The 15,602-nt window shown below is 41.4% G+C and overlaps 3 protein-coding genes across 4 annotated transcripts in view; all 3 read left to right on the top strand.

Annotated features, from left to right (window-relative positions):
• lnp1 (leukemia NUP98 fusion partner 1) overlaps nucleotides 1-5,867 on the top strand; it is an 8,876-nt gene extending 3,009 nt beyond the window's left edge. The window contains exons 2-4 of one of the 2 annotated variants that reach the window (XM_032526799.1): nucleotides 1,330-1,575; nucleotides 2,655-2,753; nucleotides 4,275-5,867. In XM_032526799.1, coding sequence (XP_032382690.1) covers nucleotides 1,330-1,575; nucleotides 2,655-2,753; nucleotides 4,275-4,382 — 453 coding nt within the window. In that variant the 3' untranslated portion in view covers nucleotides 4,383-5,867. Of the gene's footprint in view, nucleotides 1-1,329; nucleotides 1,576-2,654; nucleotides 2,754-2,999; nucleotides 3,558-4,274 lie in introns of those variants that run through there. The other variant, XM_032526798.1, reaches the window with a different exon arrangement.
• Nucleotides 5,868-7,712: 1,845 nt separating this feature from the next.
• tmem45a (transmembrane protein 45a) lies at nucleotides 7,713-13,880 on the top strand. The gene is made up of 6 exons (XM_032526793.1): nucleotides 7,713-8,299; nucleotides 10,914-11,121; nucleotides 11,791-12,003; nucleotides 12,728-12,912; nucleotides 13,000-13,142; nucleotides 13,277-13,880. The coding sequence occupies exons 2-6, from the start codon at nucleotides 10,926-10,928 to the stop codon at nucleotides 13,371-13,373; spliced, it is 834 nt and encodes a 277-aa protein (XP_032382684.1). The 5' UTR covers nucleotides 7,713-8,299; nucleotides 10,914-10,925; the 3' UTR covers nucleotides 13,374-13,880.
• Nucleotides 13,881-14,811: 931 nt separating this feature from the next.
• sft2d2a (SFT2 domain containing 2a) overlaps nucleotides 14,812-15,602 on the top strand; it is a 2,650-nt gene continuing 1,859 nt past the window's right edge. Inside the window, exons 1-2 of the mRNA XM_032526811.1 lie at nucleotides 14,812-15,057; nucleotides 15,128-15,217. Of these exons, the coding sequence (XP_032382702.1) occupies nucleotides 14,992-15,057; nucleotides 15,128-15,217 (156 nt within the window). The 5' untranslated portion in view covers nucleotides 14,812-14,991. The remainder of the gene's footprint in view (nucleotides 15,058-15,127; nucleotides 15,218-15,602) is intronic.

Below are 15,602 nucleotides of genomic sequence, written 5' to 3'. Positions count from 1 at the left end.
TTGAAAACGTCAAAAAAAGTGACAAACGTTGATGAAGTGTTGATAAAAGGGACAAAAACATTAAAAAGTTAAAAACATTAATTAAAAAGAGTCAACAAAACTGTTGACTTTCAATTTTGACGAGAAGACAACACGAGGGTTAACTGTGAATCCTGAGCTTGCTTCTGCCAACACAGATCAATTTGAGCATTTAATCCAGTGAATGGAGCCAAACGACCATTTTATGAATCCACAAGGACATAGATGTGTACTGTAATGCAATCTTTGTTGACGCTGTATATGGAGTTAAGCTTTTTCTTGTAATTCAGTTCTTAAAGGGACACTGCACTGATTGGACACATATCTCAGATTTAGCTTGGAGACTTCTGCGTAACAAATTGAGGAAAGAGGTGGACCTTTTCTAGGAAGGGAGGATCTTACTAAAAGATGCTACTGAGGTGCTCTTTGGGAAATGTAGGAGTCAAGATATCGTCAGGTCTCTTGTGAGGACCCCAAACTTTAGTGAATTCAACAAAATCAACCAGCTCTATTCGTCAGATGAAATTGTACGGGTACATGTAAGTATGTAAAAGGTACAATTCCACTGAACTGTTATACCAATGTAGTGTGACACATCCCTAGAATATTCTTAATTAATCCTTACTTTTGTAATACAGTCTTTACGGCATCCAGGGACCCTAAACCTACCTGTTTTGTAACATATAGGTGTAATCATGTAAATCAGTGAAGTGGGTCGAGAGGCCGACTATCATCAGGTGCTACAATCATGTGCTTTGCAAACGTGTTACTTAAGAAAATTAGGGCTGATTAATTTAATTCTCATACAAAATCTCAGCATGGTCGTCTTTCTGTCTGTCTCTCTGTGAGTGTGAGTCTGTCTGTCTGTCTGTCTGTCTCTCTGTGAGTGTGAGTCTGTCTGTCTGTCTGTCTCTCTGTGAGTGTGAGTCTGTCTGTCGTCTGTCTGTCTGTCTCTCTGTGAGTGTGAGTCTGTCTTTCTGTCTGTCTCTCTGTGAGTGTGAGTCTGTCTGTCTGTCTGTCTGTCTGTCTCTCTGTGAGTGTGAGGTCTGTCTGTCTGTCTTTCTGTCTGTCTCTCTGTGAGTGTGAGTCTGTCTGTCTGTCTGTCTGTCTGTCTCTCTGTGAGTGTGAGTCTGTCCGTCTGTTTGTCCATCCGTCTGTCTGTCCATTGTCTGTCTATCTGTCCGTCTGTCTGTCTGTCTCACAGTTGCTCTTCACATTTTCAGCTCTAAAGGGAAACATAGAAATAGGACACTATTGTTTCCCTCTGAGTTGAGATTTAGGACTCATTGTCCATCTCTGTGTGGTCCACAGTCACAATTAGATGCCATGAAGTTGAACAGGTTCCACGCAGCGACAATGACAGCCAGCCCGAGCCACGTCAAGACGCGGGAGGACAAGGGGGAGGTCCGGCCTCACCAGAGAGCTCGCTGGAGCTTCTCAGAGGACAACAGCCGCTCCAAGTCAGCCGTACCAGAGAACCGCATCACCACCATCCCAGAGCTCACGGAGTCTTTCCAGAAGAGACTTTTTCTCCGGGATAAGAGGACCATGTCTGTGGTGAGTAGAAATGTTATAAAGCTAATAAAAATGTAAGCAGTTTTTACAGCAAATATAAAAGTGACAGTGGTGGGAATAATACCAGCAGAGTCTTAAAATAACAGAATATGTTGCAGTGGTCAATGTAACATATTAACATAGTATTGTATAATTGGGTACATTATGAAATTGTGAGGGTATTGAGATTGTATAAGGTGCAGTAGTGTCATAATATTATTACACAGTACAAAAGTATATAGCATAGGTATAGTGCAGCAAAATAACAAAATAAGTATCATATGTAGTGTAATGGAGTGTGAGGCATAACATTATATGTTATATTATACAGCAATATAACATCAGTGTGAAATGATATATAATATGGGGACCATACGGAATAGTGTAATACAGTTTATACCAAGAATATATCAATATAATAGGGTATTATGAAGCATAACTATTAATAGAGCTCTTAGAGAGCATTAATAGGTGCATGAATAAACTCATATTATTCATTGTAAAGTGCACTGCATCTTTGGTGATACTACTGTATAGATGGTTCACATTTTATGAAAGGGCTAGATCAATTATATGTTTTGTATTTGTGTTTTTTTGCATTTAAAAATGTTACTTGACGTAATTTGGAGGAATTCTGAAGAAGAATCTGGGGCTTAATGTGTATCATATCCAACGAAGCTTTGAAAATAAAAGCTGGATTGTGCATTTGTGTTTGGTCATCAATGTCAACTTCAAGCTTCATAACTATTAGCCCTTTCACTTTTTTAACAGTACACAATACTTATGCAGATTTTGAACCAGCTCTGTGTCATCTTAGTGTGGGAGGTGCATGTGGTTTGGCCTTTCTTCGTGTCGCTGCTCTCCACAGAGCTGAGCAGCATTTCATTCACCCGGTGGACATCAGCTGATCTCAGAGCCATGGTGGACAGCCAAACACCGCTCTTCTGCACACACCGGCCACACTAAGATGGCACAGAGCTGGATTTAATACAGCACAATATAGCTTTTATTTCTGTAGTCCTACAATAGATTTTGGTCAGAGGTTGAGCTTTAAAAAGCAAATTGACTCTGTTTTTTGCCAGAATGGTGATGACAAGTTGTGCCTGATCTGTTGTGACGACATGCAGAAGGGCGGAGGGGGAGTTCAAGAGCTGCACTGTGCACACCGCTTCCACAAAGAGGTAAAACATCTTCTCACTGCATGTTTGTCCTCCACCATGTTTCCCTTCCCATTGCGTGTTCACTTGTTCACTCCAATCCTAGCATGTCAAATACCAAACCAAGGCATGGCAGCTCATACCTGGATATGCATGATGTGGTCTGATAACAATCAGCCTGCACCTGAAACCTATCTGCTGTGGAAGCATGGAGCAATAACCGCTGAGGCCTTAACTGATCATGATGTCTCCGTTTGGTGGGTGCTAAAGGCGGCTCACAGGTTGGAGCAGTGTCGGCCCCGCAGCGGCAGTGAAGCAGCGGCGTGTGAGGAGAGGAGACTCTCGGATGAGAGGAGGTATTCAGCAGACGGGCCAATCTCCATGGTGAAGGAGCCGCACACACCCCGCCGTCAACTTTCCCTGCGTAGACATCGTTGATATCAGTCGGTGGGAGACGGTGACTTGGCGGTGTAAAAACAGAGGATTTTGCACCCATGGGCCAGACATCAGGATTGTCTCCTGAAATTTTTACTTCTACATGGTGTGACGTTCAAGAGTTAAAATCTCAGGGCCTTGACTATAGCTGACCTGATCCTGTAAAGCTGTCCTGTGGGCCCCTTCGCTATGTCTGCTATGGAGTGATTACCACTCTTTCTCCTCAGTGCATGTTAAAGGCCTAATTTAGGAGGATCTAGGAATCATAATTGAAAAAACATCAAAAAATATATACATTTTTGAATGTTTTTTTTGTTGTTGAATTTTTGGAAATTCTTATTAGGAAAACCCTAGGTAATATTTTATTAAAATAATTACCAGTGCTTATAGTTTCCTGCTTGTGTTAGCTTTTATTTACCGACTGCCATATTGAAGTATATGCTACTTGAACACTGGCAAAGATTATGTGCCTCTTTTATAATTGAGATGTATAAAATATTTGCTTTGTAGTATTATGAAAATCATGTCAAGTTGTACACAGGTCATGTAATGGTACTTTATGTTCAGTTATGACGCATAGGTTGTAACTAGGTCACAATTTAGACAATATCTTTCTGGTTATTCATCAAATTATTATCACACATGGAGAATATTGTACTTTTACCACATTTAAAAAGCCAGCAGAACAACAAAATAACTTTGATAGTGTGAAAAGTTGTTAAAAAAAGATATACAGTAACTTGAATTAATTTGTCAAGGTTGGGATTTGTTTACTGTTTCCAGTAACTTGTGACTATTTTGGTCATTTTGAATGATTGCAAAGTTGCATTAATGAAGTCCAAAATGATTTGTGTTTTTGTGTTTAGTCATAAGTGTTTAGTGTTGTTAGCACTTGAATGTCCTTTGAATTACCTGCTTTATGACTTCCTTATACCAGAGGAAATTGCTTGGACTCTTTTGTAACGGCACACCTTCAGGAATACAGTGAATGGACAATCAAGTAAAGCAGGTTCAGTGTTTATCCTGTTGTGCATGTGCTTAAGGAAAATCAATACCTGCAGAAATCATAAACAAACAACAGATAATAAACTCTTTTAAAATGTGTTTCAGTGCATGGAGCAGTGGCTGTGGAAAGAACAGACGTGTCCCACATGCTGTGTCCTCGTGTTCATGCCGAAGCCCCTCTATTGGTCTTCGTCCCGCATCAAAGTCCCATAACGGTCCTTGTACATACACCTGCCATGCCTGCATGTCGATGAGACCCACTGATCCCCCCTCCCCCCCAGAGGTCCACTGCACTTTGGTCGTTCTGCATGAATCCGCTGCTCCTTGGTCAACCTATGCGGATTTCCTCAAACCTGTACTTGATTGGGAGATTTTAGATCATTCTCTGTCTTGGGAGGGGGGGGCTCTATGAGAGTTAGGGGGGCCCCTAGTCTATAGCCACGACGTTCCACTTCTGGGATTGCTCCGGTGCCATTGGAAAATCTGCCGGATGTCATTCTTTTCAGCCAGATGTCAGTCCCCGTTCTTTGTCTCTGTGTTGGCTCTCTAACCTGCGGCTGATTTCTGAGGACTATGGTTACCTGGTCCTCAGATCTCTGCAGGGTAAATCCAGACAGCTAGCTAGACTATCTGTCCAATCTGAGGACTATGGTTACCTGGTCCTCAGATCTCTGCAGGGTAAATCCAGACAGCTAGCTAGACTATCTGTCCAATCTGAGGACTATGGTTACCTGGTCCTCAGATCTCTGCAGGGTAAATCCAGACAGCTAGCTAGACTATCTGTCCAATCTGAGGACTATGGTTACCTGGTCCTCAGATCTCTGCAGGGTAAATCCAGACAGCTAGCTAGACTATCTGTCCAATCTGAGGACTATGGTTACCTGGTCCTCAGATCTCTGCAGGGTAAATCCAGACAGCTAGCTAGACTATCTGTCCAATCTGAGGACTATGGTTAGTCCTAGCAAGACTAGGGGACCCCTTAATAAGAGAGAGAACTTGTAATTTGCTGGTGTCTTACACTCTAAATATACAGTATAAAGTTGTAAAAGATTAGAAAGTTATGTTTAAATTATTCCCAAAAGACGAGTGGTTTTGTCTCTTTGTCTACATTATATTAGTGTCAAAAAAATTCTCAATTGAATCTAAAGCTCTGCATTGAACCTGCAGTTTTTGAAGAAAATTTCCTCAAGATTCATTGTGGGTTTTTTAAGTTGTTAATTTTTTCTTTTTACATCTTTGCACATCTGATTTACCTTTAAGGAGAATTTTTTGGGGAAATTCGTTTATTTGCTTTCTTGCTCAGAGTTAGATGAGAAGATTCATGGTAACTGAGATTCCCCTTTTATAAAATAAACTTCTTAAAACACAATGTTAACTTTAACCCTTATAACACTTCTCCCTTGTCAGACAAGAACAAAGGTCATGTTCTGGATTAACTTGCAAAGTGTCAATAGCATGTTGAGTATTTGAATATTCAAACTAATTGCAGCCAGTATTTTTGTATGAATTGTAGACTCTGTCCATGTTGATGACATAACTACATCTGGGGAAAGTACTGTATTTTAGAAGAGCATGGGCCAAAATAATAATACTTGGAGCCTCACGATAAGCTTGAAAGTGAGCTAGACCAGCCGCCTGTTTCATGCCTGTGTTAATAATCTTTACTCATAAATTGTAAAAGTAAAGTCCTCCTCCTGATACAGGGAGTCCGTCTGTCATTTATTTCCCTGCATTATCTGCTGTTTTGCATGTGAGGCCCAGACTGTCTCTGTCGTGTTTTGCACTGCCAAATAAGATGAAGAAGGGGCAACAAAATCAGGCTGCCTGTATATGAATGTATACATACTGTATACAGTAAATATGCAATAACATAAATTTGATTTTATTTCAAGCTAGTGACAAATGTCTAGTCTTTACATGTTTAGGATGTACATCACTACTTAACTATTACTACATGTTTACTTAATTTATTAACTAACCAATAAATCCCGGTCTATTGAATCTACTGTGATCCGGCTTTGATTTATGTCCACCCAAAATGAATGTTTTATCTAGGGGAAATGATGTAGGTTCTATTTAGTGTCCTCTCTGTGAATAACACGTTTGCTTTTTTTGTCTTTCATACATGACATATTCATATTACCTTTTTAATCAGAACTAAAAATACAGAACAGCCGTGTGAAGCCAACCTCACTCTGCTGGGCTTTGAAGGCTGGAGTGACACTGTGATCTACTCAAAACAAGCCACAAGCACACTGATGGGACACTCCCATGCTTAATGCAAGGTGCTTTCACCAAGCATGCACTTTTCAGTGTCTTAATGTATCCTCAACAGTTGTTACATTGTTTATTGTTCGGATTATTACACTGCAGCCCATAAGAGAGCCAATAATAACAAGTATTCAAATGTGGTTGAATCCCATAATAACAATTGCATTACCATAATCGGCCTTCTCAAGGCAGACATTTTGACTAAGCTGGTAAAGCACAGGTGTAACCAATGATGTCACTGTGATGATGGCTCCGGTCCGTAGGTGTGTCAGTAAATCAGCATGTACCCTATCACAGCCCTGCAGTCGGACGTTACTCCAAACAAAAATGTTGATGTGGCTGTTGTGTCTATTAGCTATTTTACACACACACTTTAACACTTTAGGAAGTTTGTGTGAGTGTAATTCTGAAGTTGAAATGGTGTTCGTATCTTATAAGTTGTAGAAAATTAGTGGATAATAATATCTCATAAAGTGGGGCTTGAAGTGTCTAGTTTGAATATTTTAAGAGAAGACACATTTTGAAATCTTGAGATCTATAGGTTTACCTGGTGTTACATCTTTATTTTTTGGTAAAGTATCAGAGATAAAAGTTCATTTTTGTATATATATTAACATGAAAAAAAATGGGTTTTATTCCACATTCTACACATTTTGCGTTGCACTGCGTTTATTGTTTTTATGCCAAAAGATTTATAATTAATACACATTTTATATTTATACTGCTTTGAGGAGAGCGGATCTTAGGGCACTCTTAGTGCAAAACTGAACTAAATCCAAGCAACAGGTGAAACATGAAATGTGAGTGAGTGGCTTTATTCTGCCCTTTTTGCCTATATGTGGTGATACTGTATAAGGTGGTGACTCAATATCTTCATTTTACAATTTCAGTTCTTTTTGCCATAGCCTATTACATAATATTGTTCTGACCATCCATTTCATTAAGAGGACACGGTTGTGAAAAGTTGTACGTAGGGGTCTCTGACAAACTAAAGCCCTGTGAGGGTTTATGTCTGTGTCCCCCCCTTTGTCATCTCTCCCCCTTTCATGTCTATCCACTGTCAATAAAGGGAACATCCCCCCCCTCTAAAAATAAATTTAAGAGAAACATTATAAAAACTTCGGGTTACAATGGGCCATTCATTTGCTGTTGACTAGTCCTAGTTTGCTTTGTAAATCCTGAATAATGCTAGAATTCACTTTGTGCTTCCGTTTACACCCACATTAGCCTACATTAGCCTACATTAGACCACATTAGCCCACATTAGCCTACATTGTTGTAAAGTGATAAACAAGTGAGTGAATAAAACAAGTGAAGTGATGGAGCAGCAGAGCTTCTGTCTGAAGATAATAAGGGAGGAAGTGTTCCAGCCAGTGTACGTGCCGGAGGTCTTGTCCCGGCCCAGCCCGGCCCGGCCCGGCCCGCCCCTGCCCGCCTGCCCTGCCCTGCCCCGGCTGGATGGAAAGTAGCGGTTTCCTCCGAGCAGGGAGCCGAGAGGGAGCAGGCGGAGTGAAAGTGCACACGTGGACAGTGGACACCTGAGACTGACATGGACGTCAGCCAATGATAGCACGGAATGATGACGCGAGCTCAACTCTGTCATCCAATGGGATCGTTTGTCGGGGGGTAAAGCCCTAAACTGTTGCTGAGACTCGGGGAAAAAATGGAAAAAAAGGTTGGGAAGCGGGTCTGGTCTGGAGGCAGCTGGGACCAGATTCGGATGTTCACCGAGGAGCACAGGACATCTCTCTGCTTTGGAAACATGATTTGTTTGCTAAGAAAATGAAGATGCTTTGATATTTCTGTCTAAACATACTTTTATGTAATAACTTTTCATCTCCAGTGACGAACATACTTGGGTAAGAAGACCCCCCTTTTTCTTTCTACTATAGGCTAAAGGAATTTTATAGGCTACTGTATCTGTATGTAGTAGTATGTAGTAGCTATATATATATATACACACAGCCGCCTATAACATACACTCACTGTGCTTCTAAATAAAACGTATTGCCTTAATATTTAAAAAAAAATTACAGAAGTTTTTTTTCAGTAAACCACAAAACTCCTCTTTTTGCTGATCTTTACGCCCAAAAGTCTCAGATTGCAACTTGTCTCACACCGTAAGACATCCAGTTAGTTACTTTTTGTGTTTGTGTTGTGGGTTATGTATCTGTTTTGAATACTATCTCTATTTTTAAACTTTACAGCCTCTGTCTGCTCTGCCAGAATAAAAGACAAAGACAGCACTTTGTGCCAGTGTCTTTACATAGCTCCCAGTCAGGAACACTTCATGTCTTTTCTTATAGTCAGTGGCTCCTGAACTAGACTCTACACCTCCATGAAGAATCTCCATGGTGTCACCCACTTATTCAAAAATACCCGGGCAGTTTAATAATTAAATATGAAATCAATCAAACACATCAAATCGGTACTGAATGAGTATTGTCAGTGGTGAAGGGGAAAAAACAATCCCACATTATAAAAATACTCAATTACTTTAAGTAAAAGGCCTGCGTTTTTAAATTGCAATTAAGTAAAACTAATAGCAACAAATATAGGCCTTCTTAAAGCTTCATGGAGTATTAAAGCTTATAGTACTCATGCAGAATAACCCGTCTGGAGCGTTATTATTGATGCTTCAACATGTAAGCAGTACTTTAATGTTAGAATTGGTCAAGGCGGGGCTAGTTTATGTTTTATAGACTGTTGGATAGAGTTATCTACAACGATGAAGGCCTCCTTTTGAAAAGTCACTGTTAAAGGTGGAGGTAATTTATTGTCACATACACGTACATGCACAAAAGTCCTTCTCTGTATTTTAACCCATTGCTGAAGGCGGCAGTGGGCAGCCATTTCCAGCGCTCCAGACCTGAGCCAGTGCCTTGATCAAGGGCACTGATTGGAGAACCTATGTTTTTTGAAGGTGGGGGAAACTTGAGCACCCAAAGGACACCCATGCAAATGCATGGGGAGAACATACAAACTCCTCATGGAAAGGCCCGGAACGATCTGCATTCAAACCCAGAACCTTCTTGCTGTGAGGCCACAGTGCTGACTAACCATTGGGCCATAATGCTAAATAAATACAATGGAGGAGAAAGTACATTATTTCCCACTTAAATGTTGAGTTGCTGTATAAAGTTGCATAAAATGGAAGTACCTCAATATTGGACTCAAGCACAGTAGCCTATTGAGTAAATGTTCTTAGTTACTTCCCAGCAGTGAGTGTAACAACGTATATTTATTCACTGAAACCCTAGACAGAAGAAATGTGGGAACAATTGAATCTGGAAACGACGCTGCACAGATGTTGTCGTTGATTATGAGTAAATCAGCCAAACAGCCAAACAAGAGCCGTGCAGCAGCACTCCAGTGACACGCTGGAGTGATCGCCATGGCGACTGAAGTGTTTTCCTTAGTCTGTAGAGGTTGCACGAGGGTCTCTGACACAGATGAGCTCAGCTTAACATCCCGAGCAATCTGTTTGTATTCATCGTGCCTCCTCCAAAAGGTTTCCTTTGATACGGCGGATTACTGTCTGTCATCTCCATCACAAAACAGAGCACAGCCATGCACCTTGTTCTGATTCTCTGCTCGCTGTTAACGCCACTCCTGCTTTGCTCTCAGAGTTTACAAAGCATTATTTATTGGTAAGGGGACCGAAGTCAAACAGGTTGATGAAGTTTCTTTATATTCTGGATTTCATGTGAAACCAGAAGGAAGCACACAATGGATAAAAGAGTGCACAGCACATAGCTGACTGTGAAATGGTAGCCTGTTTGTTTTTCATCATTTTTCCCTTTTATTGTGCATGCGTTTGTTCACTTGTGTGTGTAGGGGTAAACAGCAGGTGATGTGTGCCTGGTCTGTACCCACAGACACAGGCACACATCATCCTCAAATGATGGCTAGTCATTACCAGGGACAGCATGCAACTAATGGAAATTCATGAAGAGAGCTCAGAACCTGTCTGCAGAAAAACAGGTTTCTTTCCCTTTCCAGACACACTTCTACTGAGGTCAGCTGAAGGCGCACACACACACACACACACACACACACACACACACACACACACACACACACACACACACACACAAACACACTAATTATGGCTGCTGATTATGCTGTTTAACTCAATTGCAGGCACTCCTCCACTTTTACCTTCCCATTTCTTATTCCTTCTCATTTGCCAGTCATGCTAAAAAAACTGTAGGCTATATCCCCATGTTACTGGAAGAACACTTCTAAATTGCACATTATCTTGTTTTGATACAAGATACCTGCATTTAAAAGAAATCATACAGTATTTTTCTTTCAGATGTAACGTAGAGGCAAAATTGAGAAGAAAACCCTGATTTGTGCTAAATAGATTTTTTTCTTTTTTTCGTGGAAGAAGAAACAGGGTTTTCTTCATGTTTCTCCTCGGTTATCACTCTGCTACTGCTAGTAGATCTGTTTCCTCCCACGATTCAGGGGCTCGGAGTCATGGGGAGCTTCAAGGGCCACGCGCTCCCTGGATGCTTCTTTCTGGTAGCTGGGATCTGGTGGACAGGGAAGCACTCGCTCTGGCACGCCACCCGCAGGAACAAGAACATAGGCTCCACCCGGCTGGCCAGCAGAGCCTCACAGCGCCGCCTGGAGGTCGGCGAAAGCTCTGTCATACTCTTCTGCTCTTTTGTTGGTAAGTAGGTCTCCCTAGCCACAAAACACAAACACAGAAACTGTGAGTGATATGAAAAACAGCTGATTTCAAATGAGCCTAGTTTTGCGTCCCTTTCCTTTTTAAACTTTGGCTAGGAGTCGTCTGCATGAATCCAGCGCACACCGAAGCAACTTACATAACTTTAATGAGTGTGTACAGTGTGAGTAAAGTATGACACAAATAGGCATTTACAGTGTACACTCTTTTTAAGATTATTTTTCAGGCATTTCAGGCTATATTTGATTAATAATTATATTACTGGGGAAATTACAATTTACACTCTGTTAGAATCATTATACACAGGCTTGAAATACATACACATGCTCAGGACCTATTCATCCACAAATGGAGAGATGTCAGAGTGGAGGTGAAGTGGCATCTCTCCAGCCACACTCCATATTTTAGGTCCAGATGGGGATTTGAACCAGTGACCCTGTGGTTCCCAATCCAACTCCCTACAGACTGAGCTACCGCCACCCCCTTAGATATGGAATGGGAGAGAGGGGGGGAACAACATGCAGCAAAGGGCCGCAGGTCGCGACCGAACCCTAGACCGCTGCGGCGAGGACTGGGCCTCTGTGCAGGGGGCCCCCCGTGTTCACTCTTTAATTAAGGAGATCTGAGTGTTTCCTCCGCTGTGCTCCCCAGGGATGCTGGCGGAGCAGTTTGCAGCGGACGGGCCGAGACTACAGCTGTATAACTTCGCAGAGAAACACTGGCAGTATCTGATGAACTGGCAGCACGCCACCATGTACCTGTTCTTTGGCGTGGCCGCCACTGTCAATCTGATCGTACACACCACAGAGGTTGCTCCCCTGGCAATGGATAGGTTAATGCTGGCTATTGCTTTCTTTAATGAAGGTAAGAAAAACTACTTTTGTTCACTTGATGTTATTCATTTACTATATTTTATTTTATTATATAATTATATTATTAAGACATACCCAAACAGCCCTATTAGGTCAACTGAAGTACCCCTTCATCAACACCACCAGTTATCACTAACTGGATATGATATAACACTATTCTGTTAAAACTGTTAAAATAATTGACAATATTGTCACAATAAGTTTTTTTCCGTACAATTAAACTGTCAATGTTTAGGTTGGTTCGGCCAAAGACTTCCTGTCTCCTAAATGGGCGTGTCCTCTCTTCAAAAAATTGTGTAGTGAATGTTGTGTGGATGGATGAAAAGTTATGTTTGCATAATTCGTTATTATTTTCTTTTGCCAACATTAGATATTTACACAGCCAAAAGAAATGTTTAGCAACAGGAAAAGTAGTTTTGTTCGGGCGTCTGTGAAGGGAAGTTGACGTTAGCTCATGCTTGTTACCAGATATCACAAGTGTGTGTTCCTGAGACAGAAACAAGTCTTAAACACAAACACAGACACTGGGTGGTTTGTGAGAGATCTGTCCATTATTTACTTTGATGAATATGGGGCGAAATAATGGTTTACTTCTCTTATTGGAATCAATACACCCAGGACCTGCCTCTGGTCTCCTAAAGAGGCGTGGCAGTGGAGAAACCCATGTGACACAGATACAGGAAGTTACTCTGATGAGTGCCTCTTGTTTTTTGCAGGGTTTCTTTTCTTCTACCACCTCCATGGCAGGAGTATGCTGGACGTCCATGTGCACCAGCTACTTCTCTTCGCCATCTTTGGCGAGGCGGTTGTTGCCTTCCTTGAGGTCTTCCACCGAGGTAACATCATCCTGGAGCTGCTGCGCTGCACCCTCACTCTCCTGCAGGGGAGCTGGTTCTGGCAGGTAAATCGGAGTGGGTGAGCTGTTTCTGGCAGTGCCTGCCTAATCTATCCTCACGTTGCCTTCTCTTCTTCTTCTCTTTGCTCGCAGATTGGTTATGTGCTGTACCCCCCCCACGGCCCTGAGTGGGACCTAAATGATCACAACAACATGATGTTCGTCACCATGTGTTACTCCTGGCACCTCGCCTTCGCCATGCTCGTCGTGAGCACGCTCTATTGCACCGTCAGCTGGTGAGAACATGCTCCACACATCCAGACATCTTGCAGATTCATCCACACTCTGAAGAACAACTTGAGTGCCTCTAATGGCGCTCTCTCACAACAGTTTATGTTCTGCGTGACTGTTTGTTGTGCTCTCTCTGCAGTGTGGTTCGCTCCAGATTGAGGAGGACTCCTCCAATGGAAATGGGACTTCTGAAGCTGAGAGACAGAGATCCAGAGTCAGAAGATGAGATTCTGTGAAGAGGACTGTTGACTCATGTGTATCACACTTAAATCAGGGATATGATGTCTGCAGTACAAGCAGCAGTACGACCAGAAGCAAAGTGTGCAGACAGAAGAGGGAAGGACAAAGTTTCTGGATGCTTTACTTTAGAAATATTTCTCTACCTCTGCCTTATTTAATCAGCTGTAAAGCCCTTTATCCTTACTCTCGTTATTTAATGTTAGTTATTTTACTGTGTCCTAATACTTTTCATATACTCGGTCATATCATTTTTGCCAATTATTATTTTGCACATACAATATAAGTGAACATGAACTCATGAGGGTAAGCTTTTTATGGATTGCATGCTTTTCATTTGACTTGCCAAAAACACACATTGTTTTTTGGTGTTACGCCATCTTGTGGCCTTTTTGTTTCATATTGTTGAAGCTCAAACCCAAATGCCAAAAAAATAAGAATTTTATTAAAATTGTTTAAATGTTTAGATTTGGCTATTTGATGTTGTTACAGATTATATTATGGTTGATACTGTTTTCTATGCATGACTTTTTGGCATTATATTCAGTGTTGCTTAAAGATCTTATTCCGACTGTTTGTCAGTGGGGCCTAATGACACTTTCAACACTTTTAGAATGTCTGCTTTTTTGAGACATTATGACCAAAATCTGTCACTAGGAATATTTTCTATTCCTCACTCAGTAAATTCACAGTGAATCACTTTAACACGCATCACGCATCATATAATGATCCCAGCATGAGGTTTTAGTATCCCATCACTCAGTGGTGTAGTGGTCTAATGGATGATAGTGGGCATACTGTACTGTATATAAATACATCGGCCCATGTACATGGGCCAGAATCTGCCTTTGGGGGAGGGGATCATATCATGGTTGAGGTTCTGGGTGTCCACCCCCAGGGTTATTTTGAGCATCAAAGACTTAATTTAAAACTTTTATTCAAACTTTTATTATTGGAAAGTATGTTGTGGCACTTTTAACTGGGTCTGTGGAAACCCTGGAGCTTTCTTAGTGGTTATACTGCATATACCTGTGTATCACGTAGACTACACCACTATCACTGGAAGTTGCCCTTGCAGTTAGGACAGCACAATACAATTTATCTACAGCAATGTGCCTCAACAAAGATCTTCTGTGCTGAAGCAGACCAATCACTCAGCTAGTAAAAATGTGTCCTGTAAATATTCTTTGGTCACAACCACACTTTATATGCAAATTAGAGTGCAACTAAATCATCATCAATCGATCTTCCAGTTCTTTTCTTATGAGGTATAAAATGTCAATTAGATGTGTTATTTTTTATCTGATCAAAAAAATGTTGTTTCTTTAAAGCAAAAGAAAAAACAAAATGTCAAAACAATAAAGTGAAACATACCAGGTTGAATTTTTAATTTCTCTGGGGGGGAGAGGTCAGAGTGAGACGTCTGTGCTGCTTCTCCGCTCAGGTGTGACGAACCTGAAGGCATCATCCACCTGCCGTGAAGCTACCTGACAACTCGTCCACGTGACGTTGTTGTCCGTCCACGCAGATTTAAGGAAACCGGTAAATTGGTCTCGCGCTCCTCGAAACAACCAGCAATCTTCTCCAATCCAGTCGGCCTTTCAGGGATCTTCAGTTATGGATAAATTAAAGTCCGTTTTGAGTGGTGAAGAGGCTCGCAGAGATGACCGAACCATTTTAGAGGTAAAACTAAACCCGAACTTTAGCATACTGAGCTATACTGAGAGGATAACTCAACCCAAACTCTTTCCAGACTGTGAATGAAGCCTCGACCCTGGGCTGGGGGACACGTGTGAAGGGATTCGTCGCCTGTTTCGTGGTCGGAGCAGGGTTCACAGTTTTGGTAAAGATCTGTAACTTGTCTAAAATAATGTTGCTTTTGATGTTTTATGCTCCACACAATAAGGAAGATGCAGGGAGAGCTGAGGTGGCCCTACTGGTTCTTCTTGCTCTGAGGAATGTGAATTCTCTTGGCAGCAGTCCTGCAACTCAGGGATGAAAGCTGCAGTTCAAGGGCGTAACTTTTGGTTTCATCAAATATTAAATTTAATGTTTTGAATGTATAACAAGTCATTTTATGCATTTTAGTGAATCTTTCTGCAACATATTGTGCCTTTTCTGCATCAATTTATGGTGCAAATGTTTTGAACCCTCACGTTGTCCTGGGTCAAATTGACCCGCTTTTCTATATCAATGTTCTTTTTAATTTCCCAAAATAACATGATTGA

The sequence above is a fragment of the Etheostoma spectabile genome, chromosome 9 (genome assembly GCF_008692095.1).
Source record: "Etheostoma spectabile isolate EspeVRDwgs_2016 chromosome 9, UIUC_Espe_1.0, whole genome shotgun sequence".
Lineage (NCBI taxonomy): Eukaryota > Metazoa > Chordata > Actinopteri > Perciformes > Percidae > Etheostoma > Etheostoma spectabile.
The sequence above is the reverse complement of the archived record's forward strand: the minus strand, read 5'-3'. Positions and strand labels throughout refer to the sequence as shown.

Excerpts from the sequence above, each read along its gene's own strand:
- tmem45a (XM_032526793.1), top strand. The coding sequence starts at position 10,926 with ATGGGGAGCTTCAAGGGCCACGCGCTCCCTGGATGCTTCTTTCTGGTA. Across the intron at positions 11,122-11,790 it reads ACTCTTCTGCTCTTTTGTTG|GGATGCTGGCGGAGCAGTTT; the intron begins GTAAGTAGGTCT and ends TGTGCTCCCCAG. Across the intron at positions 13,143-13,276 it reads CTCTATTGCACCGTCAGCTG|TGTGGTTCGCTCCAGATTGA; the intron begins GTGAGAACATGC and ends CTCTCTCTGCAG.